The sequence below is a fragment of the Fundulus heteroclitus genome, chromosome 6 (genome assembly GCF_011125445.2).
Source record: "Fundulus heteroclitus isolate FHET01 chromosome 6, MU-UCD_Fhet_4.1, whole genome shotgun sequence".
Lineage (NCBI taxonomy): Eukaryota > Metazoa > Chordata > Actinopteri > Cyprinodontiformes > Fundulidae > Fundulus > Fundulus heteroclitus.
Genome location: NC_046366.1, coordinates 19,136,846 through 19,162,477, shown reverse-complemented (window position 1 = coordinate 19,162,477; position 25,632 = coordinate 19,136,846). Strand labels below are relative to the sequence as shown.

General features: G+C 41.6%; 1 protein-coding gene across 10 annotated transcripts in view; it reads left to right on the top strand.

Moving 5' to 3' along the window:
• Positions 1–25,632, top strand: part of LOC105934788 (adhesion G protein-coupled receptor L2) — a 146,116-nt gene that overhangs the window by 85,423 nt on the left and 35,061 nt on the right. For 8 of the 10 annotated variants that reach the window (XM_036138251.1, XM_036138252.1, XM_036138254.1 and 5 more), the window contains 5 exons: positions 8,364–8,663; positions 12,832–12,932; positions 15,666–15,851; positions 18,697–18,735; positions 22,971–23,154. In XM_036138251.1, coding sequence (XP_035994144.1) covers positions 8,364–8,663; positions 12,832–12,932; positions 15,666–15,851; positions 18,697–18,735; positions 22,971–23,154 — 810 coding nt within the window. The remainder of the gene's footprint in view (positions 1–8,363; positions 8,664–12,831; positions 12,933–15,665; positions 15,852–18,696; positions 18,736–22,970; positions 23,155–25,632) is intronic. The other 2 variants (XM_036138259.1, XM_036138253.1) reach the window with 1 other exon arrangement.

The window sequence follows — 25,632 nt, the reverse complement described above, 5'->3', positions numbered from 1 at the left end:
ATGGCTAACGTTGGGTGTGCTTCCACATGTAATGGCCTCCGCAGGAAGAGGGTTGTTGTTACTGTGAGCTGGTTGTGCTAAGCGCGCTGCATTCACTTATTGGAAAAAGATCCGATCTTCCTAATGTCACCTGTCGGGGCCTATCAAGCTGAAAATGATCCTACCCCCAGCCAGGTTCACGTTGCATCTCTAACACTTAACACCTTCCACTGTTAGAACACGTTTCACACAGGAAGATCATTGGTGGCGCACCACCTCCTACCTAAATTTACCTTTTAATTAGGAGTTGACTTCTGAGCTCACCGCAAACACGACAAAGGTTTACATGCACATAAAGCTCTAGGAGGTTCCTGAAGTTGGATTATTTTAAGATATTAACTGATTATAACCCTTTAGCCCAACATTGCTTCAACCGTCCTGAACCATCCCTTTAACCCCTAACACACAATATCGTGCCCCTTTTTTTTATTCGCCCACCATAGATGGCAGCAACAGCGGCAGAGAGATGTTGGGTCATTTGATTATTATTTTATCCCGGTTCAAATTAGACTCTTGCACGTTATAATTTCTCATAACTGCATGTGTCTGTTTATTAGTATACAAGGAGGGCCAGCCGTGTTAAGTGATCCGTCTTCAGAACCGAAACTAATTAAAACAGCTTGATTTGACTGCAAGCTGTCATTCCGCTTCTCTTAATAGCAAGCATTAGACGGCTTACGATACATTTATTCATGTGTCTGTCTGGACAGGTACGGACTGCTCTGACGGTGCAATTCAGGAGGAAAAAATAAATAAAATAAAGCTTTGCTAGTGGGAAAGTTTGAGCCATAAAATCAAGGACAAACAGAATAAGCACTCTTCTCATCAGATGATTACGCTTTAATATTTTTTGCCATCTTCCTCTCAGGAATGACTCAAGGGGGCTATAATGTGATGAAACTAATTCTGCTTCATCTGCCGCGCTTCGACTGATGATCTTGCGGGACGATGTTCCCGCTCCCCTTTAGCTGCGTTTTAATTTACACACTCTGCTCTGACACTGGTCACAGTCATTTTTCAAGTGCTCAATCTCAAACTCTCCCATTATATACGAGAGGTAATATTCACCATATGGCAACAGCGCGCTCTTTGGTGTCAGATTTCCCATAAAGAGTGACTTCACTGCCTCTTGAGAGGAATGCAAGCTAATTGGTGCAGCCCTCTCTTGGATGAGTGCTATCAGAGGACGCGAGGCTCTTACTGGAGGGAGTTGCTCTTTGCAATCAAAAGAAAATTGTAGAGCGCATGGTGCCGAGGCATCAGAATAAGCCCGCAGATGTGCTGCCTTCTGAGCGCCTTACTTTGTGTGGTACAGAGGAGCTGTGCTGCGTGGCCGACTGTCTTGATGTTACCCACACTTTGATTTGAAGACTTAAGACATGATGACTACAAGGATCCACAAAGATTTTCTTTGATTAAATAAGGTGAAATGATGGTGGTGAGAGTAAGAAGAGAGAAGAGTGAACGAGGAAGATGATGACCAAGTGTCTAATGGCTTAAAAAAAAAAGCACAAGGATGCTGATTGAAGTTTACTTAAACAATTCACAATTTTTTTTAAAGCTGGCCTGCTGATTTATTGATTTAGTTATTTAGCAATGCGTTTAGGACCGAGCGAGGGGCATGCTGAACGAAAAAAAAAACATCTCAGAAACAGTGGCAGCTTACAGATATCAAAAAACACCTTTATGTTATTTTTTTCATTAAATAATACTAAAATAATAATAATAAAGACAATCTACATCCCTTGAACGAAGCATTATTGCCCACTGTTCTGTTACACTTCAAAGCGTTAAAGCACACAAATGATTGTGATTTTTATTGTCTAGAGCTTAATTTATGCTCATTATCACCCGTGCAAAGAATGCCTTTATTACAACAACCGCATTTACAAATGAATGTGTCAGAAAGTTAAATGTTGAAATGCGATATCAATCACAGCTTGACACTTGAAGCACAAAACAATTAAACCTTTATTTACATCGGTCCTGTGATTGCAAATTACAGTTCTCACAAAGTGCGCTGGAATTAAATTTGTCACCTGTCTATTTGGTTGCCTGTACTTTAAGGGAAAAGCTCTGCCTCTATGTTACTGACTATGATACCTTCCTTTTCCTGAACTCCTATAAAGCTTGATTCTTCCATTGGGCACCTAGTTAGGGGGGCTTTGTTCTCTTAATAGAGAGGAAAAGGGCATAATGGATGGAGGTTAGCACTTTTGGTTAAGTGGAGAAAAATCTGAGAAAGATCTGTAACTTTTCTCTCATACCTCGAGCAACAGAGATGGCAGCAGCAGCCTTCGCACCATCCAACAGGATAAAGGGGGGTGTAAAAAAAATGTAGATGAATGGAAATCTTTTTTTCACCTTAGAAATGGTGCCGTTGCCGACTAGAGGTTGTCAGATTGGTCTTTCGATCTAAACTTTGAACTAAATCTGACCAGCTAAGCCATCGATGTGCACCTGTTAAAATATTTTTTAGGTTTCTGTTTCATGTTTGATGGTCAGAAATACGCTCTTCAAAAGTTAAATCAACCATTTTTAATTGGAGTATAATATCCAGGCAGTTAAACCTCTGGAAACAGATGGGGTCATTTCAGTGGAAGATGGGCTTGTTAACCAGTGTCCGTTGTTCTGGCGTTAAAAAAGAATAACAACGGGTGCACTAAAGCGGCAATAATGATCCCAAAAACAGGAATGGTTTTGCTTGTAGAGGCCACAGACATTTCCCCCTTCTTTTTGACTGCTTTTCAGTAGTTTTCCATTTGACCAAGGTCAGAGTCAATACTGGTAACATGAGGCGATACCTAGAACCTACAGAGGGCTGTCAGAGGTCAGCGGGACTGATATCTGCTCCTTTGTGCAACGAGGAACAGGATGAGTACTGCCAGAGCCCGACAAAGTGACCACCAGGGGACCGCTGGCATGAAAGTCTCTGATCAAACCATTAGAAACAGGCTTCATGATGGTGGCCTGAGGGCCTGCCATCCTCCGGTAGGCCCCGTGCTCCCTGCCCAGCGCCGTTTTGACGTGCCTTTGCCAGAAAACACTGGGATTGGCAGGTGCAGCACTGGAACCCTGTTCTTTCACAGATGAGAGCAGGTTTCCCTTTGAGCTCATGTGATAGACGTAAAAGGGTCAGGTGTAGCTGCGGTGAATGTTTTTCTACCCGCAACATTTTTCAGCATGATCGGTTTGGCGGTGGGTCGGCGTTGCTCCGGGGAGGCATATCCATGGACGGAAGCACAGACCTGTACAAGGTAAACAATGGCACCCTGACTGCCATTAAATATCAGGATGAAATCTTTCGACCCATTGTTAGACCCTTCACCGGTGCAGTGGGGTCCTGGGTTCCTCCTGGTGCATGATACTGTGCCAAGAGGATGCAGGTAATTCCTGGAGGATGAAGGAATTATTACCGTTGACTGGCCTCTGCGCTGCCTTGACCTAAATCCAAAATAACATCTCTGAGGCGTCATGTTTAGGTCCATCCGACGACACCAGGTTGCACCTCAGATTGTCCATGAGCTGAGTGATTCCGTGGACAGGATCTGGGTGGAGATACCCCAGGACACCATCTGTCATCTCAAAAGGAGCATGGCCCACGACGATGTCAGGCATGCATACGAGCATCTGGGGGGCATACGAACTACCGAGCACCGTTTTGAGTTGCTGAATGACATTTCAGCAAATTGAACTAGTCTGTTGCATCGGTTTTTCAGTTTCACTCTCCCTGTGACTTTGAATTAGGCCCTCTGTGGGTTTATCACTTTCATCAAATGATGTTGCATCTTTTTGTTCCTAACACATTACCCTTTCCATATCAGTATGGAGATCCAGCAGCATTTTTTTTTTCAATTGAGGTCTGATGTGTTTTCAAAGTGTTCCTTTGATTTTTTTTTTTTTTTCCAGCAGTGTAAATTTGCATTGGACACATTTTTTTTTGCAAGAGTCTGATCTTGGGCTGTTGCTGATCTAATTTGCCCAATGATGATGTGAACATATTATTTCCGTAAGGCATCAATGAGAACTTTTTTTCCAGTGCAGAAACATCAAAAGTGAAATTCATGGGGCTGTTCAAAGCTGTGAAGAAAAAATAAATAAATGTTTTTGTGGATTATAGGTAAGAAGGTTATAGCTAAAAGGCTTTGTGTTTTTTTTACTCTGTTTACCAGGGAAATTATCTTAAATAGAGCAAAGAAACATTTCCAAGGCTGTCAATAAAAGAAGTAAATAGGGGCTTCTAACTAACTGATTAACTTAACATCAGTAAATGGGACCTCCTTTATGAAAGCAGGAGTCTTTGCCGTTTGCTGGTGTAGTGCATACAGGTAAACATACAGGTGTGTGAGAAAACAATGCCAAGGTGGGAAAAAACGTCGGCGATGACATTTCAGAGGCAACTGTTGTAGTCCATCAATCTCGGATTAGTTATAAAATAAAATAAAGAAATCCAGTATTTTATTTTGTGAAAGATTATTCAAAAAGTTCAAACCAGTTGAGACAGCTGCCAATCTCAAACTCACAAATACATCAGACCCCTTTTTTTCTCCCATTTCTTCTGGGAAAACCCAAGCGCTCCACCTCAGAAATCTGCTGGCATGTTAAATATGGAGGTTCATATCAGTACAATTGCAAAAAGACTGAACAAGCATGGTTTGTCTGCAACCTTGTTTTTGTGAAAGTAATTAAGACAGTGTAGGTTTGGGTTGCAATGGTCCATTTGAACAAAGCACAGGACTTGTAGAACATCGTCCCTTAGGGCTGAAGCTCTTAAATTCATTCTTACCATTACATCAGTGCACACATTATTGCAAATAACTGCTTGGACTGCAATAAGTATTAGCTAATTATCTAAGCATTATTGTATCCAGACTCTATATTCCGGTGATATATATATTTGGCTTGCTGTTCATTGCAGCAGAAAATGTTTTAAGAAAAAACATTACGAGGTTCGGGAAAAGTCATTAAGAAACTGCAAATAGTTTTAATGTCAAGTCGGCTGATGTAGCCAGATGCAACTTTTTTAACAAAACAAGTTCGTGAGATGGACATACTGCATGTCATATACATTTTTTATATCAACACCGTTTAAGTATTTGTTCATCTATCACAAGTCATAATGTAATCGCACCAACGTTATCTTACATGGTTTCCTCTAATGTTCTTTGGACAGGTGAAACCAAAGTAGAGATATTTGACCCTTATGGACAGCACCGTGATAGGTGAATGTCAAACTCAGCATACAGACACAAGTATGTCATTCCAACTCTGAAGCCATCAGAGGCCAATTCGAGGCCATCAGTGGGACTAATAAGGCCTGACCGAATTTGGACCATCAACAGGACAATCTCGAACATATCTGTAAATCTACAACAGACTGTCTGGGAAAAAAAAAAGGAATAAAGATGTTGCAATAGGCGATTCAAAGCCCAGACCTCCAGCCAGCTAAAAGGCTGTGGTGGGACCCTAACAGAGCTGTGCCTAAAGAATGTCTGCAAAGCACAATGAACTGAGGCAACGTTATACAGAGGAGTGGGCCAAAATTCCTCCACCGAGATGTGAGAGCCTGATAAAGTCGTACAGAAAACGACTGCTTGAAGTTATTGCTGCCTAAGGTAGTTCTCCAAGCTGCTGAATCCTGGAGCATGCAAAGCTTTTTTTTTTTCTCCGTTATTGTATAAATCTGCAAGAAGACTGGTATGCATTTGGTGGAAAATTGTTGGGGAACTAAATATAATATCACTTTTGAAGGCGCTTTTACTTTAGACAAGCATTTCTTCTTTAAAACAGTACTTGGTTTATTGTTAACTTGGCTTCCAATTTTTTTTATTTTTTTTATATTTTACAAATTCATGACCTGTAATTATAAACTACCCTTCTATTTTTAATAATAATACTTTATGATGAATTGAATTAAGTATTAAATGGACTGAACTTATATAGCGCTTTTCCAGTCATGCTGACCACCCAAAGCGCTGTACACTATAGCCACATTCACCCAGTCGCAGCTCAGTAGGCAACTTGGGGTTGAGTGCCTTGCCCAGGGGCACATCGACATGTGCCAAGGGGAAGCTGGAATCAAACCCACAACCTTCTGATTGCCAGACGACTACTCAACCCGTCAAGCCACAGTCGCCAACCTCAAAGAAGGTTGTAGTTAAATATACCATAAGCTCTGGTCAAGATTTGGATTTAAATACATTATTTTAACCCTTTAATAATTAAAAATTGAAGTAACATTTTAAGTTTTATCTTTCTGAACTGTATCCGGAGGCCAAGTGTTTTCAACTATTTCTATTGCCTCTAACAGCTGTCATGGTTAAATGTTTTACCCTAGGGCATTTAAAAACACAGCGTGTATTTGCAGCATACTACGGCTAACCGAATCTTTGATGATATATGTATATATATAAAAAAAAAGATTACCGCCTAAGAATAATTAAAACCCAAACCATTTGCATGTTGTGACAATTTGAAACAAGTTGCTTGCAGAGGGTTGAGTTGGAGAAATGTGTCTTCAGGAGAAAGTTAATCAGGTGATGCAAGCAAGCTGTTACAAACAGCTGCGTATCAGGGTTTATATCAGCCTGTGAAAAAGCAGAGGTTTGCTCAGGTATGGAGAGGTTTAATATTCCGAAACCCAATTACACTTGCCCTTGTATTGCATTATATGTGTCTATTGAATCAACCAAGTCAGCCTATGAATCTTCTCACTTTCCCTGACTCAATGAAAAAACTTTGCCTGCATTACATAATATATCTGAAACTTTTGTGTTCATTCTTTTATATACCATTGTTATACTGTAGCAGCTTGAGGGCCTATATTGAGTTAAGGATGAAATAAAGTAGGATTTAGGAGTGGAAAAAATAACCATGAATTTAAAACTGCCATGGATTTAAAATATAGAAATTAAACACCCCTTTTTAATTTGAGTCTGGGATCAATTTCATGGTTTTTGACTTTTTTTTTTTTTTTTTTTTGTTCTGTGTGATAATGCAAACCGCACAGGGCTCAGCTGTTTAAAGGGGCAGCCATGTTGACCTGGCCAGGCTGGGAAATGTGTGGGTGACAGCCACATTTCTGTGAATAAGTGCCAGCAAATTGGCCAGGGCCCATGTAGGAAAGGGAAAAAAGGTCATCCTGTGAAATGTCACATTTGAGGCACACTGTAGAATTTCCTTTTCTCATCACGAGCGTCACCCACCAACCCCATCATGCTCGGCTTGCCTCTTGGCCTCATCACAGATATCAGCTTTGTAATAAACTCAAATATTTTACCTGAATGAAGAAGCGACGATCCCCCTGACCCGCTGATTGGTGTGAAACAAGAAATGTCGGCTCTGTCACTATTCTCCCCCCGGGGAAGTGGAGATAGGTGTCTGATGATGGAGTGTCAGATAGCATGATATTGCGTTTTCCCAAAAGCACCCCGGGAAACATGATGAAGACTATAGTGGCTTCTCGCATGGGTAGACCTCATTTTAGGAAGCTGCTTTTATCTTAAAATACAATCAGCAGGTTGTGGGTAGAAATGTATGGCCTTTCAGGAGACAAGAAGCCTTGGATATCCACGAAGACACACACACACATACACACACACACACACACTCACTGTGTTTTCTCTTTTATCCATATTGACTCTTCATACTGTATTAAATTTATTGATTTCCCATTCCGGCTCTCATTTCCTAGTTATCTCCAGGCCCTACGCTGCAGATATCAATCTGTGAGCTGGCAGTGATTTTAAGCAGGGACACACCTGAGTAATAGAGCAGACGCTGGTCGGGTTGCACGGTGGCGTGTGCGCGCGCGGTCACACGCCGATTTGCTCGGTAGGCGTCGGCCGAATACAGTGGAATCGCATTATTGCTGATGTATGGTTTTTGCTCGGGGCAGTGCGGTTCTCCTTCCGCGCTCCAGCTTTATCAAAGGGATGGAGGCGGACGAGGCAGGGGGGAGGAAAAAAAAAAAAAAAAAAAAAAAAAGGTAAAACGCAGACAGGCTTTGTCTTCATTGTTGACATTTAATCAGCCCAATACTGAGCCCGCTTGGAAGGAATCACTGCTGTGTGAAAGATTGCCCCGCCGCTATTGCTTGTCTTGCTTATTGGCTTAAGTAAAATAGAAATGGTCAAAGATAGTGTCACATTGTTAGGTTTTTTTTTTTTGTGTGTGTGTGTTGCATTGTTAGGGAGAGCAGCATAGGTGGAATTATAAGCGAGACCCATGTGAACCTTTTTTACTTTCAGCCAGCAATTTTACTCTTTCTTTCACTGAGATCAAGAAGCCACATCTCTAACAGCTCCGCCGTTCTGCCTCTCCAGTCCCGACCACGGAGGATGCCTCCGTCACGTCATCCGTGCCCAGAACCACCCCGCTGTTCACCACCACCACCGTGGCCGCCTCGAAGGGGCAGGGCGACACCACCGGAGCGGGAGCCGATCCGAGAGAGGGAAGGATACTTCACGAGGGCAGCCACGGGCCCGTCACGGCCGAGCCCACCGTGCCCGAGCTGCCCCCGACGCCCCGACGCTTCTGCGAGGCAACCCGGAGGAGAGCCATCGACTGGCCCCAGACGCATACTGCCACCACGGTGGAGAGACCTTGCCCCAAAGGAACCAGAGGTAAGGACATTTTTTTTCTACATTGATTTTGAATATATTCTTTAGAAGGGTCTTTGCACATACTTTTGTACTTTTTTAAAATTTTGTTTTGGGAAGTTTCCATCACCAACCTCTGTGTATTTCACCAACATTTATATGACGCACCAACATAGTTGTACATAATGGTGCAGCAAACTCAGGTTTTCAAAATTTCTTGCAAATTAAAATTTGCAAGCCGTTTGTTTAGGTTTGCACAATGTTTGTTCTCTTTCGGATTGGAGACCCTCTGACTATTTTAAGTCTTGCCAAAAAATCTGACCGTCTTCCCTTTCTCTGTACAACAAAAGCATCCCTGCACCATAATGCTGCCCCCTCTGTGTTTCACCTCCAGGGAAGTTTTGTTAAGGATGAGATTCTGTGTTTTTTGCTACAAAATATGTTTTTTTCCTTTTTACAAAAAGTTCATCTTCTTCCAAGAGTATATTCTTGTTTTGCCCCCCCTACATGACCTGCGTGCAAACCACAAACAGGGATATTTATGGATTTATTTAAACAATGGCTTTCTTCTTGCCTTACTACCATAAAAGCTAGTAAAGGCCAATATTTGTGGAAAACTGTTAGTTTTCCAGTCAACAGATTCTCCCACGTGAGCTTTGGGTCTCTGCTGTCTCTCCAGCGTTATCTGGCTGCTTCTCTAATCAATAACAATAATAATGATAATAATACTACATGTTATTTACAGCTTTTCTGAACTCCAAGTCACCTTACCTCTGAAAAAAAAAAACAATAACAACAATCGAGAATGTAACAACTGAAAATAAAGCATAAAGCTTCATGGATGTTAACGTGTCAACACAGGCCCACATTCAAGGGTTTTAATAACTTTGCCAGGCATTGCTGTTGGTGTTGGAGATATCCACTTTTACTTTTGATGAATGTGTTTTTAGAACCAGATTCCTGGATAAAGCTGTACGTTTATGTGAGAAAAATCCCTTGCTCTCGTGGCAGCTTTAGCAAGACTAAACCCGTTTTCCTTAATTCATTATGTATAGAAACAGGAACATGTAAGCTTGCATTTGTTATGGCTTCAGACTTAACTAGCATCTCATTAACTCCTCAGCAAGTCTGTGATTAACATCAGTACTGTCCAAAAGTTTTTAAACCCCTCTAATCCCTTTACCTGCACAAAACCACACACCACAGATTTTTAACAAGTCTTTATTTGTTATTTTGTCCCCTTTAAATAGGGCTTTTAATTGAGCCATTTTTCAGGAGAAATGAAGCACTGTTTCCTTGCGCTGTATGGCTACAAACAAATTTGTTCTGTATGTTAAACCTACTCAGTCCTTCTGCGTCCCTCTAAATTAGAATGCCGTCAAAAAGGGCATTTATTTCACTAATTGAATTCAGAGAGTTAAACTCATATATGGATGTCTTACACACAGTAATGTGTTTATTTTAATAACTGTGACGTGTGGCTAGTGCAAAACATTACTTTACTCCGAAAAAAGGCATAAAACAGGAAAAAAAGGGATTTTTAATGTTGTAACATCGGCCTAGTGAGAACTTATGTTCTTGCATGTGACGGTATGTGCACTCAGTACTTGGTTGAGCCTTCCCTTGCATAAATCACAGCATCAAAACAGTGCTGCATGGAGGTGATCAGCCCATGGCTCTGCTGAGCCGTGAAGGAAGCCCAGTCTGCTTTAATAGCGGTCTTCAGCTCGTCTTGTGTTGTCGCTTCTGGTGTCACTCATCTTCCTTTTGACACATGGGTCTAGGTCCTGCCAGTTTGCTGTCACGTCTAACACGGTGATGCCATGGTCTTTAAAACCAGGCTTTGGCACTTTTGGCAGAGTGGACACGTGCCAAGTCCTGCTGATCTGAGTTCCAACTTGGTAAATCAAAGTGGACCAGCACTGGCAGATGGCACAGCTCCCCGAATCATCACCGTAAACTTTAAACTGGACCTCGAGTCACTTGAATGTCCAGCCTCGCCACTCTTGGTCCACATTCTAGGAACTTGATTTCTGAAAAAGGTTCAACATGTACTTATCGCCTATACAAGTCAGCCAATGCGGGACTCTATCGCACGCAGGGCGTCAGAGAAGTAAAAGAGGCCAGACTAACTTCTGCATCGGTTAACTCATCAAAATCCAAAATGGAGATGCCTAAAAGGCACCTCGATCCCACGTTGAAGGTTTTTGTATAAGAGGTTACTGACAGCCTGTTGGACAACTGACACAGACACAACACACAATATTTATATAGTGTTTTTATTGGTCTAAGACAGAGGGCTGCAGAGGCCTGTTAATCACCCATTTATTTAACTTAGGTGTGAGAGGGCAGGGAAACACCTAAAACATGCCGTCTAGTGGGCCCAGAGGACCAGGGTTGAAGTGCTCCCGATGCAATATTCATAAATTTTGTAGAAACTTTGTTTCGGTTTATATTAGCTCCAAGGCAGATTAATTAACATAAACAAATAAAAGCATGAAATTCGTCATTCTGTGTGTAATGAACCTGTATAAGTTTCAGTTTTGAACTGAATTGCTGCAATAAACAAACTTTTCTGATATTCTAATTTACTGAGACGCACCTGGTACACGCTTTAGTTCTCCCTTCTGCCAGCAGCAAAAAGATGTAAAATTGCTCTCTTTAAAGCTTCTTTTTTTTGTACCGCTAAACAGTGTCACAGCAGGAATATAAATTACCGAGCTTCCACCTAAAACACACCTATAAGAATTGAAATATGACACAATTAACCCTCTATTTCACAATGTGACGCAACCCGGAGCAAGCGCGGTACAGAACAAGCTATGCCCTTTTAAAACCGCCATGTTGTTAATCAGGATGAGTGTTTTTTTTTTGTTTTTTTCAGAGACTCTCCAACCAAAAAAAAAAGAGAAAAACAATATGTATCCGTGTTTATATTTTATTATTTTGGTAAGATTGTGTCCGTTGTCATTCAGTACAACGACGATCCGTTTGGGAAAAGTCACTTTTAACCGGTGATGTTTGGAAATAAAAATAAGCGGAAAAAAAAGCAAAGATCCAAAGAACCTGACAGAATCTGTTAAAATGATTCCTATTTGTGTGCTCAGCGTGGTGTTATTTCCACCTCTATTTACATGCACCGACTCAACAACATTTCAGCAGCAAGGCAGCACGTCAGTTTCAAAACCAAAGGGTTGCATGATTAGAGCTTTTTTCCTTCCTACATCAAGGAGGGAGGGGGGAAAAAAAATCATAATGTACTTTCTTGTTGTTTGCATGTTATTTTGAAACTCTAAGATAAAAGTGCACAAATAGCAGGGGTGAAAAACTGTTGCCGGTTTCCAAAAGCGCAGGGAGAAAAACAAATAAATGTGATGGACAGCTCATTTTGGGAAACAGAAGCTCTTCCGCAGTAGGTAAATTTAAATAATGCACTTACAATTTACTTAGTGCAGTTAAAATCTCTGCTGGATGCTCGTGAAGTCAGCAGTTAGCGGGAAACAGTTTTTTTTTTTTTTCCCCCCTTTTTCTGATGTAGTTATGCGAGATCATCTGACAACGGCGTTGCCGCGGTAATCGTGCCGAAAATTACCTTCGGAGCAAATCACAGAATCTGAACGGTCTGTCGGAATAAAAAGCAAGGCTGCGGGAGAATAGAAAACATAAAATAAGGAGATAATGTTTAAAAAGGAGAGAGGGTCGATATTTGTCTCGTCGTTGTCAGTGTGGCGGGATTTAATTGGAAGTAATCGTGGTTCTGAAAGGCGAGGTGGCGTATAAGATGCTGAAAGCTGTGAAATGTGTTGATCTTTAAATGTAAACAAATGCCACTTTGCTTGCTCTGTCAGGGTTTTCGTTTTTTTTTTTCTCCTCTCCTATCTCAAGCTACACAAGACCTTGACAGCCTTTTACTAAATCTTTGCAAACATGATTTTTATTTTTTTTTTTTCTAAGGGGGACATTGAAATTCCTCTCAGCCTTTCAGATCATTTGAAAAATTCCTGCTGCTGCGGAACATTTAGTGTCCTTTGCAGGAGAGAGTCTGTATAAATGAGTGATCAGCAGGAGACATTGTATCCAAGCAAGGTTTTGGCCTCCCTCCAACTGTTGTGTTTTTTTTTTGTCTCACTCTCTCTCTCTCTCTCTCTCTCTCTCTCTCTCTCTCTGTCTCTCTCTCTCTTTGCTGCTGCAGGCACAGCTACTTTCCTCTGCACCGTGATGGGGACTTGGTGCTCCAAGGGGCCGGACCTCAGCAATTGCACCTCCCACTGGGTGACTCAGGTGGCGCAAAAGGTAAAAAAAAAAAAAAAAAAAAAAAAGAGGAGAGTTTGTCCATTACAAAACGTAGCAGCGATCAAGCATGTGACACGGCGGAAGTCAAACATCTACACTGTGGGCAATGGATGACCTCTTCGCTTGCTTGGTTTATTTTCTGAACAGGTCAAGTGGGCTCATCATTGAAACACTTTCTGTTATTCTGCAAGGGGAGCCAAAGTCATGTGGCAGGAAAAAAAAGAAATGCTCTCTCTCTGTCTCTATATCTCTCTCTCTCTCTCTCTCTCTCTCTCGCTCAAAAAAAAAAAAAAAAAAGCTGGCATAAATGCCAAGAGCTGCAGTGTGCTACCGAGAATCAAAGGACCCAGGGTCTCTTTCGTCAGTGCTTCTGTTCTTTGATGTTTTGCAGGTAGAGATGTAGATGTGCATATAAGAGCTTCTGTAGCCTGAATGCACAATAATAAAACAGGAGCATGCTGCATTCTGAGTGAGAGATTATTGTTCTCTCTGTTAGAAAAAGAAGAAGTGAATGCAGCAGGTTCAGGCAGGGCTTCTATTGGGGGGTGGGGGGTGGGGGTGCCCTGATTTTAAGCGGTTTACGTGATAGAAACAGAATTTAGTACAATTTTCAAAAAGTGATGCACAGCAAATCACCATGGAAACTTTTTGCACTACTTCAGCACTATTTCTGTGCATATTATCCCATATTCTCCTTAAATGTAATCTGCGAAGAACAAGGACGGTAAAACGAATAGGCAGATATATAAATTAACGCAGGTTTTTTTTTTTTTTTTTTTGCCAACTCAGTGAACTGCCTTTATACAAAACTGCAGGGGCAGAAAGAGAGGAAATCCAGCATCACTGCAGGTATTCTCTTATTAGTTATAACTAGAGATGCACCGACTGGAATTTAGTGGCCAGTTTCCAGTCTCTGAGTTTTATAAAGCTTTGACTTGTGGATACTAATTTTATCCAATGCCAATCTCTCTTTTAGAGCTACAACATGACAGGATGTGAGAACATGATTAAATCCATTTGTTTCTTGCCTTCCTGCCGTGAGCCAAAGGCAAAAATGATTCCAGATTCCACATTTTAAACCATCTGTAGCCTCTCATATTAGCAATTAGCACAGCGAGTATTCCAAAAACAGCTGTCTCCGAGTAAAATCCAGAGAGTGTACATCTCCACTGGGGCTGACCTTTATCACGAAAACATCCGATATACGATAATATTGCCAAATGTTGAAATGAAATAACAATATGGCTTACAATAAATGAACAAGTACATTTGTTCATTCTGCTTTGGGTTCATGGAAAACACAAACCCCATACAGCAAGTAGTCTATCCACTTTCTGGAATATAATTGAAATTCATTCTTTCCATCTCAACAACGCGGCTTTATTGAAAAATTAGCTTCTGGCATGCTGTTTTATTATTGAAATAACTTAGTTGTAAATTCTTAATGACTTTAAGACCTTAAATTTTTTAGTAATCTAAAATTTTTATGCTGCATCAAGCATCAAGTGTCACCGATACGTATAGTACAGGCATAGATTTTCCTAAGGCATGGTATCTAGACAAATAGCTGTATGCAAAACTAAGCGCAGTTATGTTGCAGTAATATATTTGTGATATATTGTGCAGCCATAATGTCTACCTTAACTCTGAGACTGCTAAAAGGCTGCTAACCATTCCAAATGCAGCATGTTCCAAAATGGCCAGAGGTTGAACGCTCATAAGGGTAAAAATAGAGCAACTTAATTGCACCTTCTTCAACCTTCCGATTATTTGCTTAAAGTCTTGCTCTCTCTCTCTCTCTCGCTCTCTAAATGAACCACAAACGGTTCGATAATTTGTGAAAAATAAGACTTTTGAAATATTTTTTTAAATTTCTGCACTTCCTTTGACTTTGTACAAAGATGGCTAATTTTGAGCCTTCGTCCCTTAGTGACAGAAAAAAGAGGCGTTATTACCAAAACTCGATAGCCCTTAGGTGCGCTGTGTTTACAGTTCAGAAAAAGAACAGATTTTTGGGTTTAAGAGCTGCTCGTCACCTCTTAGGGCCAATCAAGCTGAAACTCAGTCCCCAGCTGATTTCTTGGTGCATCTTTATTTATAACCTCTGTTTCTACGAGACTTTGCATAACTCGGCTGCATTTTGTTTTCAGTTTAAGTATACTTTAAGTAAATTGGGTCCCACAAATATCGATGGGCCTATGTCTAAAATGGTGACGGTGCGCTAACTTTTCACCGGGGTATTTTTATACTGCTTCGTCACCTTTCTTTTCGGCATAAATAAAATCTCGGAAGCCGAAGAATTGAATTAAACTGTGCTTCCTGTGCCCGTACGTGCATTGCTTCCTCCCGTACAAATTGATTCATCACCGAATAAGAAAACCAATCCCACCATGAGAATTAGTGTAGATGTAGTCAGCGTACGTACTACGACGGTGAGTCACTTTGCAGAGTCGGGATTGGGTTTAATAATAAATGCTATATTACACTAATCACAGAGGACAGCTTCTAATTGTTATGCTGGTGTATTTTTCTTTACTCCTCTAATGCTTGCGGGCGGCTAAAACCTCTTTCTTTGTAAACGAGCCGTGTTGCTGTGGATTAGGACTTTGAGATGTATGTGGAATAAATTATTCAAGCCGCCGTTATATAACCATCATCTCAGGCCCTGCATCACCCACATTTCTTTGACACCCCCTCCTTGTTCCCCCCCCCTCCCTCGTCTGCTGTTTTTAGATCCGAAGCGGCGAAAGTGCGGCTAATTTGGCCAACGAGCTGGCTCGGCACACGCAGGGCCCCGTGTTCGCCGGGGACGTCAGCTCCTCGGTGCGGCTGATGGAGCAGCTCGTGGACATCCTGGACGCCCAGCTGCAGGAGCTCCGGCCCAACGAAAAGGACTCGGCTGGACGCAGCTTCAACAAGGTCTGGCCTGTTGTAACCCCTCATTACACTTTGTTCCCTCCTTTACCCCTCACTTGGAGTCAGCACTACCCAAGACATTCATTAGCAGGATGCTTACAGATCAGACGCAGAGCTGTTCTCTCTCTCTCTCACACACACACACACACACACACACACACACAGAGTCTTAGGTGAATGGGACCAGGCCTCTGCCCTGAGGGGGAACCTCATTCCTTTACAGCTCCCGGGTAATTACGGGCTTTTTGGAAAAACAAGCTCACCTGGCAGTTCCACCTTATCCGAGCTAATGGCCACAAACCCCGACACGGAGAATAGCCGGGTTCCGAGACATGGCTGCCTCTCTCAGCCGCCGGAGGTACCGCTGAGGGATGACCGACAGGTTGAGAAATTGCATTATTATAATTCAGACGCTACGGACAGTAGTTGCTCTTTTGTTTCTGAAACGACGCCCACAGTTTGCGTCCATAGGCTCAGACCGCAAACACACAACCGTCACAGGAATTCGAAAAAAAAACTACTCTGTTCATAAAGGGGAGTTTTTATGAGGGTTTTCCTGCAGCGCTGCTTTGAAATGTCACAGAAATGGCACAGTGCAACTGGAAACTTGGGGGGGGTTTAACCTCTCTGCAGCGATGTGAAGGTGTACTCCGTGACATTGATGTGCTTTGTTATTACAGCTGCAGATGCACACTGGAGTTTTCTGTCCTTGCAGCCTGATATGAAGTTACTCTTGAAGCAGACCCTTTCCACTCGGGAGCTGGGTTCTGTTTAGCCTGTCTCGACTATGTTAGCTCCATGTGAGCAACACATTATGTTACCACGGGTTAAGGTTAAATTTTTCATTTGAAAAGTGTACACACATCTGTTAAAAAGCAACGATTTTCATGATGCAAAAAAAAAAAAAAAAAGACGTTATCCACTTTTTTATATATATATATATATATATATATATATATATATATATATATATATATATATATATATATATATATATATATATATATATATCCCTTACAATGCAACTAAGAGGGACTAGATTAAACCCTTTTAGCAATTAAAAAAAAAGCTGAAATAATCAAGGTATACAATTGTGCACACCCTTAAACTAATACTATCAGTTTTGCATTCTCTGCCTGGCAAAAAAATCTCCAACTCTGTTCTATTGTGAGCACATCTCTTGCCCACAGCCCTCTTCAGGTGAATTTAGATTTAAGTTTAAGACTCTGGTCAGGTCATCTCCAAACTTTCATCCTTGGGAGAAGACTTGTTTTTTTTTATTTTAAATATTTCTGCTTTCTAGAAGGTTTTGGCACAAACTGGCTGGTGTTTGTAACTGTTCAAAGTTGCACCCTCCTTGACGAACAGCAGAGTTTTATTGAGAAACGTAACCCCCGGAACACGATGCTGCCACAGTCATATTTGTCTGTGGGTATGATGCTCTTTTAGTGATACCATCTGGAATTGGCGCTTGAATTTCAGCCTTGCTTTTTCTAGACTCTAACTAGCCCCCAAGGTTTTGAGAGATATTAGCCAGACTTGTTTTGGTTTTGGTTTTTAAAAAAGGCTTCGCTGCCACAGCCCTGACTTATTAGTCCAAATACATGGAAAATACAGGAGCTGGTTGGCAAGCAACTTTTAACGACATGCACACCTAAGCAGACAGATTTTTGCTGCACTTATATATGTTCCCCTAATCGTTTTTACTACTTTTAGTTGATTTGTTCAGGATTTGTGTCACATTAACAGTTGGGGGTGTGTACAATTGAGATCGACCTACTTGTCCAACAAACTTCCCCTCAATCAGGAAATCAGGTTTTTATCAAAGTGCAACAAAACATAAAACAAGACGCTTCGTAAACATCTTTGGAAACGCAGAGAACAGAAATAGATTTCTTGAAACAATGTTGCACAAATCTACATTTTCTTTTCTTCTTGTTTTTGCTGTTTGTTTTCTTTCTATCTTGTGTTTCGCACCTCGTGGCTGCGCCGATTACCCGCACTGTATTTTATTTAAGACATTTGACTCCCTCAGAAAGCAGCCTGCGAAATCTATGTAAATACGAACGCAGTCGAGCCAGTTCCTGAAGTCGGCTTGTTGATTTGCGTGCTCTGCGCGCAAACAAAATGCGGAAATAAAAGAGGTTTACGTTTGAACAGCTATGCCCGTGGAATTTGGAAATGTTTGTTTCGTAAACTGTGATTTGTTTCCAGGAAGATGAAACCGTCAAAATCATTGTCTGCTTCTTTAGGTTCCCCGCAGGCCCCTTCGCTGCAAACCAACAACTCGAAGGAAAGTCGCGATCTGCAGACGTTTTAGCCGTCTCTTTAGGTGTTTCGGATGCAGTGGTCTGGATAAAAAGCCTCTTATGTTGCAGCAAAGGCATCGGCAGCAGCGTCTGATTCTTCTGTGGCGTGACTCACTTCCAATGAGGGCCCAGAGATTAACAGAGGGTTGTAAAAATAACTAGCATTTAATTATTTTCCCCAGCACGGTGAAAAACAAAGGACCTTATCCCCAGATTGTTTATCCTCTCGTGTGTATTTAAATGTATCAATAATGGGTACTTATTCCTCCCCACTGTCTGTATGTTTCTTATCGCCTCCTTTCACTCGTGTGTGATCCATATTCATAACAAGGATTTACCCCTTAACTTCCTTCGGGAAGCCTTTATATCTTTCTCATTATTTTAAGGTGATAGTTCACAGATCTGTGCCTTTCCTTCCTTTCATTAATGCTGTAATTGATAGTAAGTTGCATAGTTTAACTCTTCCTTTTCTCGCCGCCTTCTCTCTCTCTCTTTACAATCTGTCTCTTCTGCTTGATCTTCTTGTTGTGCGGAAAAAGCTTCAAAAAAGAGAGAAGACATGCCGAGCGTACATGAAGGTATAGCTGCCAGGCTTTTATTTTTCTCTACATTGCCATTTTTTTTTTTCCCCACCTCACCCTGGCCCCTGACGTCCGACTCTCAGCATGCGCCTTTGTCTTTGGTTGTCTCTGTGCCAGGTGACCCAGCTTGTGCGAAAGTGCGGCTTCTCCGTCCGTCTCCGCTCTCCTGTTGCTCCCCGTGTCTGAGGATGTCCCCGTCGCCGTCGTCCCTTTTGTGTCTCATCCTCCCTCCTTAACGTCCAATCACTCGTGTGTCTTTGCCTCGTTTTTTTTCCCCCCCTCCCTCCTCCCACTTTTCACCCTCTCCATCACTCTCATTGGCTCTTTGCGCGTTCTGTGAATAATTGCCTTCCCACGGTTGTAATTGCATCTCCCTGTCAGAGAGAGAAGTGTGATCAAAGTGGCTTTGTGCGCAGTTGTCACTTGCTTACATGGCAAAAAAATCTCTACTCTCCCCTGGCTGTCCCCACAGTAAGATGGAGAGGGGAAAAAAAAAAAAAAACTTTTCTCCCACTGTGTTTTATCTGAGGGATTAATTTCCGAGTCCATTACTTTGTTTGTATTTCGCTCCGATTTTTACTTCTCCTCTGCTGCGTTGGAGTTTATTTTCTCAGGTGGGCTTTGCTGAGCGATAAGGGCATGGGATAAACTCGGGGGAGAAGATGCCTTGCACAGAATAAAACAAATGATCATTATTATGGTTTACTCAGGGGCTAGGCTGTTTTTTTGTTGTTGTTTTTTTTTTTTTACTTTTTTTTTGCTTGACATCTCGGGTTGCAGAGGGAGAAATGTCACGCACTTTCTTTGCACTCATTTGGAAAAGTTGTTTCAGCCACACTGGCAGCCCAACTGAAGGTGCCGTCGGTCTTCTGGTCAGTCAGCTCAACATCTGCTGAATGAATTGACACAAAAAGCAGAGCAGATATATTCATAGCACCCAGAGGCTGCATCATAATTATTTTTATTTTTTTTGTGTGTGTGTGTGTGTGAGTGTCTTATATCCTATCCCTTTTTAAAGCTCAACTTTGTGCAGGCTTGAACTCGCGAGGTGACATTTGCAACATCGCCGTAATTAGCGAATCCATCCTTGCAGGCTTTAAATTGCGCTTTGGTTGCCAAAGCACGGAGGGTTCAGCCAGGCGGCGTTCGAGCACCGGCAGCGGAGAGGGATCTTTAGAAGCAACAACGATGTAAGCTTAGGGACTTTGTAGCATCAATTCCAGGATACCTGGAGAGTATTTTGGAGAACAAATACCGCCAGTGTAGGCTTTTCATCTTGAAGAACATTTATTTGCTTTCCTCCCAGCTGGATAATACCATTTGTTCTGCTATTAGCGGTTCGCCTATCTGATAAGCTCGACCAATGGCACATCCAGGAAATACGAAGCTTTGCAAAAGTATTCACATCCCGTTGAATTTATTCGCATTTCACCAAACCACAGTGATGCATATTTGACAAGTTAAAGGGAAATTACGCCTTGCTAAGAAAATCTGAACGCTTTCTTATGCAACCAATTGAGAGTCTGCCTTTCATTTGACAGCTGCTCTGCGAAGGTCTTGGAAATTTGCTTAAGAGAATTAGTGAACAAGCAGGGTCACGAGGAGCAAGAATCATGGCAAACAGGTCAGAGATAAATCTGTGGAGCAATTTAAAGCAGTGTTGGGTTTAAATCATCGTCTGAACATGGAAAGAGTACGGCACAACTGCAGACTTATCAAGCCACGGCCGTCCACCTGAACTGACAGGCCTGGAGAGGAGAGCATTAATCTGAGAAGCAGCCAAGAGGCCCACGGTAACTGCAGAGATCCTATGGTTAGGTGGGAGAATCTGTTGACAGCACAGAGTGACAAGAAGTGCTGAAAGACTGCCATTGGAAATCCCATTTGCTGATTACAACAAGCCATTCAGGGGTCACAGCAAACATGTGCCCTAGTCAGATGAGACCATGATCAGAATTTTTTGGCCTGCACGCAAAACGCCGTGTGTGGCAGAGCACTAAAAGTGCACACTATGCAGAAACGCCATCCCCAAATTGAAACCTGGTGGTTTCAGCATCACGGAAGATAAACGGAGCTAAATACAGAGCAATCCTTAGATCAAAAACTATTAGGTTGGCCTAGTCAAAGTCTGGACCTAAATATAATTTAGGAGCAAGACTTGAAATACACTCTCCATCTAGCCTGACTGAGTTCGAGCTATATGCTGTGTACAACAGCTGGTAAAGTCTTCAGTCTCTAGATTAATGTCAAAGATGCAAACCCAAAAGAGTTGCAGCTGTAGTTTCAGCAAAAGCTCAGGGGGGATGACTGAAACTTTTTCGCATTTATATTTGTCAAACTGTTGTTCCCGTTACCCTTCACTTCCCAGTTATGTGCTACTTTTTGTTATGTCACATAAACCCCCACCAAAAAGCTGCGGCGCTTCTGGCTGTAACACGAGAAACGATGAATAAGTCCAGTGGGTATATTCATTTCTCCAAGGCGCTGCGTTTTTAAATTAATTACCCTGATTTCAAACAAAAACTAACCTCTAAGGTGTGTAACCCTCGTCGCTCAAGTTTTTGTAAGACAAAACTGACTAGTGTGCCTAAAACAGCTCCTGTTTCCATCCCACACGTTAGGGGAACGCTAACCTGCTTAATTGTAAATACTCTTTGCAGGGCAGCAATGTTATTACATCACTTTTACAATGAACCAGAGACACCCTTTTTATACTTAAGAGTTGATTGTTTTAGCTGCAGCCATACAGGATGAGCCTCAGCATATCTACAAATATATCCCATCCAGACTTAAAAACAAATAGACTCGAGTTGCTCCAGCTATATGGAGGGGTTTTGAGACAGCTTGAATGTTGACTGTCCTGTTCAATAAGCTCCCACCATATGTCTCCCTAAAGGCTCCCCCGGCTGAACCCCTGTGATTTGTAAACTGACCTCCAACCCTGGCGAGATTTAAAGAGGACTCAGTCAGAAGACAGGCTCTTTCTGCGCTAACATAAATTTGAGGGTTTTTTTTTTCCTTCTCTTTCTTTTTTTTTCTTTTTTTTGTGTGGTGTTCAACTACTTTTAGTTTAGCTCGGCTCAGGGTGGGAGAAGACCATTTAGTATCTGTGTCGCTCTCTTAGATGCACATCAAGCACACACTACAGTCTCCCCATTGCCTGCAAGGTCAGGACCATAGATATTGATTTTTTTTCTTTTTTTTCCCCTCAAACTCTCAGATATAAAGGAGCACTAACAGCCTGGTGTCTGGAAACAGTCGTCATTGTTGTGGTTACCAGGAGCTTTGTGGTTTTAAATGTTGCGGTTGGTAAAATTTCGGCATGGACTTGGGCCCAACATGTAGAGGATCCTGTCGTTGGTCAATTAGTATTTTGGAAAATCACAGCCGTGACTAATTGCTGCGGCTAACAGGGTCCTGTTGCGGTTAATTACCATTATTTGCGGTGGCCCTCGGCGTGGGTAATGACACCTATGGTTAAATTGTCACTCTGAATTATCACACTTCAAAAAGTAGCTTTAAATCTCTCTGCAACTGTTTCTTTCTTTTTTTTTTCTTCTTGTTTCCTGCAGGATTTCGCAGAGTTTAGTCGTGTTGTTTCTTAATTTTGCCCATCCTGAGTCATGAACCCAGCCGTCCAGGGTCAAAGGAAACTCTTGTTTTATCGACATATGATACTTGTGCCGGGTTGGCTGGAATGTTTTGCCTACTTAGGGCTTATCAGAAAGCAGGAAATTAAAGGATTGAAACCGAAAACAAGCAAACCCTACATCCCTTTGCCCCCGTTTTGACTACTACTTAGGACGGGGATTTAATGACAATCCTCCCCCTTTTCCTGCAGGAAAGCAGTATCAGCAGATTTAGTTATAGAAACAAGAAACAAAAAGGGTAACCCTGAAATGCAACTTTAGATGCAGCTTCAATAAATAAAGCTCTGTTTGGTGTCCGAAAGCTTTTCTTTTGAAGAGAATATTAAATAATGCCCACATTTTTTTCTTAATCATTATTATTTGATTATTTGATTTCCCCCCCTGACGATCCTCTTGTGCATTCTGTCGGAACAATCTTGATATTTCAGTCCCCAACTTTTAGCGCTGTGACTGTTGCTCATCCATGTTCGCTTCCAGCATGCGCTTCCCAGTCCCTCGGCGCTTTCGCTGTTAAACTGGAGCCGCGACAGAAAAGGCGAGGGGCGGCAAACTGACGTTTTTCTCTTGTTTCCGTGGATGCAGGCGATTGTGGACACCGTTGACAACCTCCTGAGGACAGAAGCGCTGAAATCCTGGAAGGACATGAATTCCACGGAACAGACGCACGCCGCCACCATGCTCCTGGACACCCTGGAGGAAGGGGCCTTCGTGCTGGCGGAGAACCTGATCGAGCCGGCGATCGTCAAAGTGCCTGCAGAGAATATCGGTGAGTCCTTGGGGGGGAAAACGGAGATACAGTGCCGTTCAAAAGCATTTATAGCACCTTAACCTTTCCATATTTTTAAGTTGCGACAACAAATTTCAAGGGAGTTCATTTGGGTTTTATGTGAGCGATGCATAATTGTAAAGAGACGGTTAAAATAAACTGTGGATTTGAATCAAACACCCCAGGGTCAGCGCTTTATTGAGCCCCCTCGTAGCTGCATTGGCAGCTACTAGTCTTTTGAGCTCAGATTGGATGGAAAGTATCTGTGATTTGCTAGTTTTCAAGTTTCAGCACAGATTGTCATCTGGATTGAGGTCTGGACTAATTTGTTCAAAATTTTAAATCATTTCAATGCAGCTCTGACTGTGTGCTTAGTTCGGCCCTGCTGCAAGGTAAACATCCTGTCTCAGTGTTTTTTTTTTTGTTTTTTTTCTTTGCAGCCTCTAACAAGTTTTCCTCTAGAATTGTCCTGTGCTTAACTCCACCCATCTTCGTATAACAACTCGAACCCTTGACCCCCATAAAATGATGCTGCCATGTTTCATTGTGAGGATGATGTGTTAAAGATGATGGACACTGCTAGTTATCCACCAAGCATATCATTATATATGTAGGCCAGGAATTTGGTCTCATCTGATCACGGTTTCATGTGACTGGTCCATTCTACACATAATTATGCATCTAACTCATTCCTTTATAGCTCTGGCTCTATGTTTAGGTTCATTGTCTCCGTGGGAGGTCAACCTCCGCTCCGTACTCGAGTCTTTTGCAGCCTCTAAAAGATTTGCTTCCCGTCAGCTCTGATCAGTTTCCAACGTCTTTGTCTAACAGAGAGATCCCCGCCGCATGATGCTGCCGAGGCCTCGCCTCTTAAAATGATGTTTTCAGACGGATGTGAATTGTTAGTTTTCAGCCACACATAGCAGCCAAAGATTTTGTAAACAATGTATTATTTTTCTTGACTTTTATTACTGTACACTCCTTCATATATATATATATATATATATATATATATATATATATATATATATATATATATATATATATATTATAGATATCTATATATATATATATATATAATATGTATGTATGTATATGTATGTATATGTATATATATATATATATATATATATATGTATATGTATGTATATGTATATATATAGATATATTATATATCTATATATATATATATATAGTATGTATGTATATGTATATATATAGCTATATATATATATATATATGTATGTATATGTATATATATATATATATAATATATATATGTATGTATATGCTATATATATATACATATGGTATATATATATATATATATATATGTAGGTATGTAGATATATATAGATATATCTATATATATATATATATATCTATTATATATATATATATATATATATATACTGACTAAGCTGAAAGGAATTATTATAAGTTTTTTGTATCCCTAATAGGCAGCTTATCTCATTGAGAAACCAGTTTACAAATAGTCACATCACTTCCTTGCAGAAGTCACCATATCAGACTTGACGTAAAAGGGGAAACAAGGTTTATTAGCAAAGCTATCTCATTCTTTTTGGTCTTTTTCGTGGTGCGAACCGTCATGTTTCTGCTCGTAGCTCTTTGTTGCTATGGTTATGGTTCCTCACTCACCCCAGCTCGTTTCTTTTTTCTTTTTGTCTTATTTCTCATTGATTTTTAATCTGTCTTTGTGAAGTCACCTCATTTGAACGCGCGCTACGAGATGAACTGTCCAGACCTCTTGGGGGTGGGGTGGGGTGGGGGGTGGGGGGGGAGAAACAAAAGAAACCAACTGAATGGCACCACTCCATTCAGACTGCCTCACTATCGGATTTCTCCGAGCCTTTCCCATTAAGGGGTAGTTAGCTCGGCTGATAACGACGAGTTCTGTCTTTACCAAAAGCACTGATTAATACGTTTGTGTAGTATGCTGTATATTGTCTATTTAATCACTGTGTTCTGGCCGTACTCATGAGGCCGTTGAGCTGTCGCTTATCTGCAACAATGAAGATAATATTTCAGTTGGGGGAGTAAAGATACACCCAGGAGAAGTGCGGAGAATAGTTTACCTGACCTTTTCTTTCTTCCTAATTTGCTGTTTTTGAAGTCCAAATTAGTTCTCCGTTTAAAAAAAGAAGAAGCGCATAATGAAAAAGGGAAAAAGGAGAGTGAGATGGAGCGGAGGGCTGAACCAAACCGGAGAACAGTTCTTCATCTCTGTCCGTCAGAAGGTGCCTAACTGCTGAAGTGTGGCTGTTTCTGAGGGGAGGGGCAGATACGTGTATCTTTCTGACCCTTTAGTAATTTCACACATCAAAAGGAGCACCACCCTGTAGCTGGCATGCCAGAGAGAAGGAGAGAGAGAGAGATGGGGGGGTGGGGGGGGGGCTGCAGGAATTTGGAGGATTTTCAGAGATTTGCTCATCCAGCCCCGAGTTATCTGAGCCCACA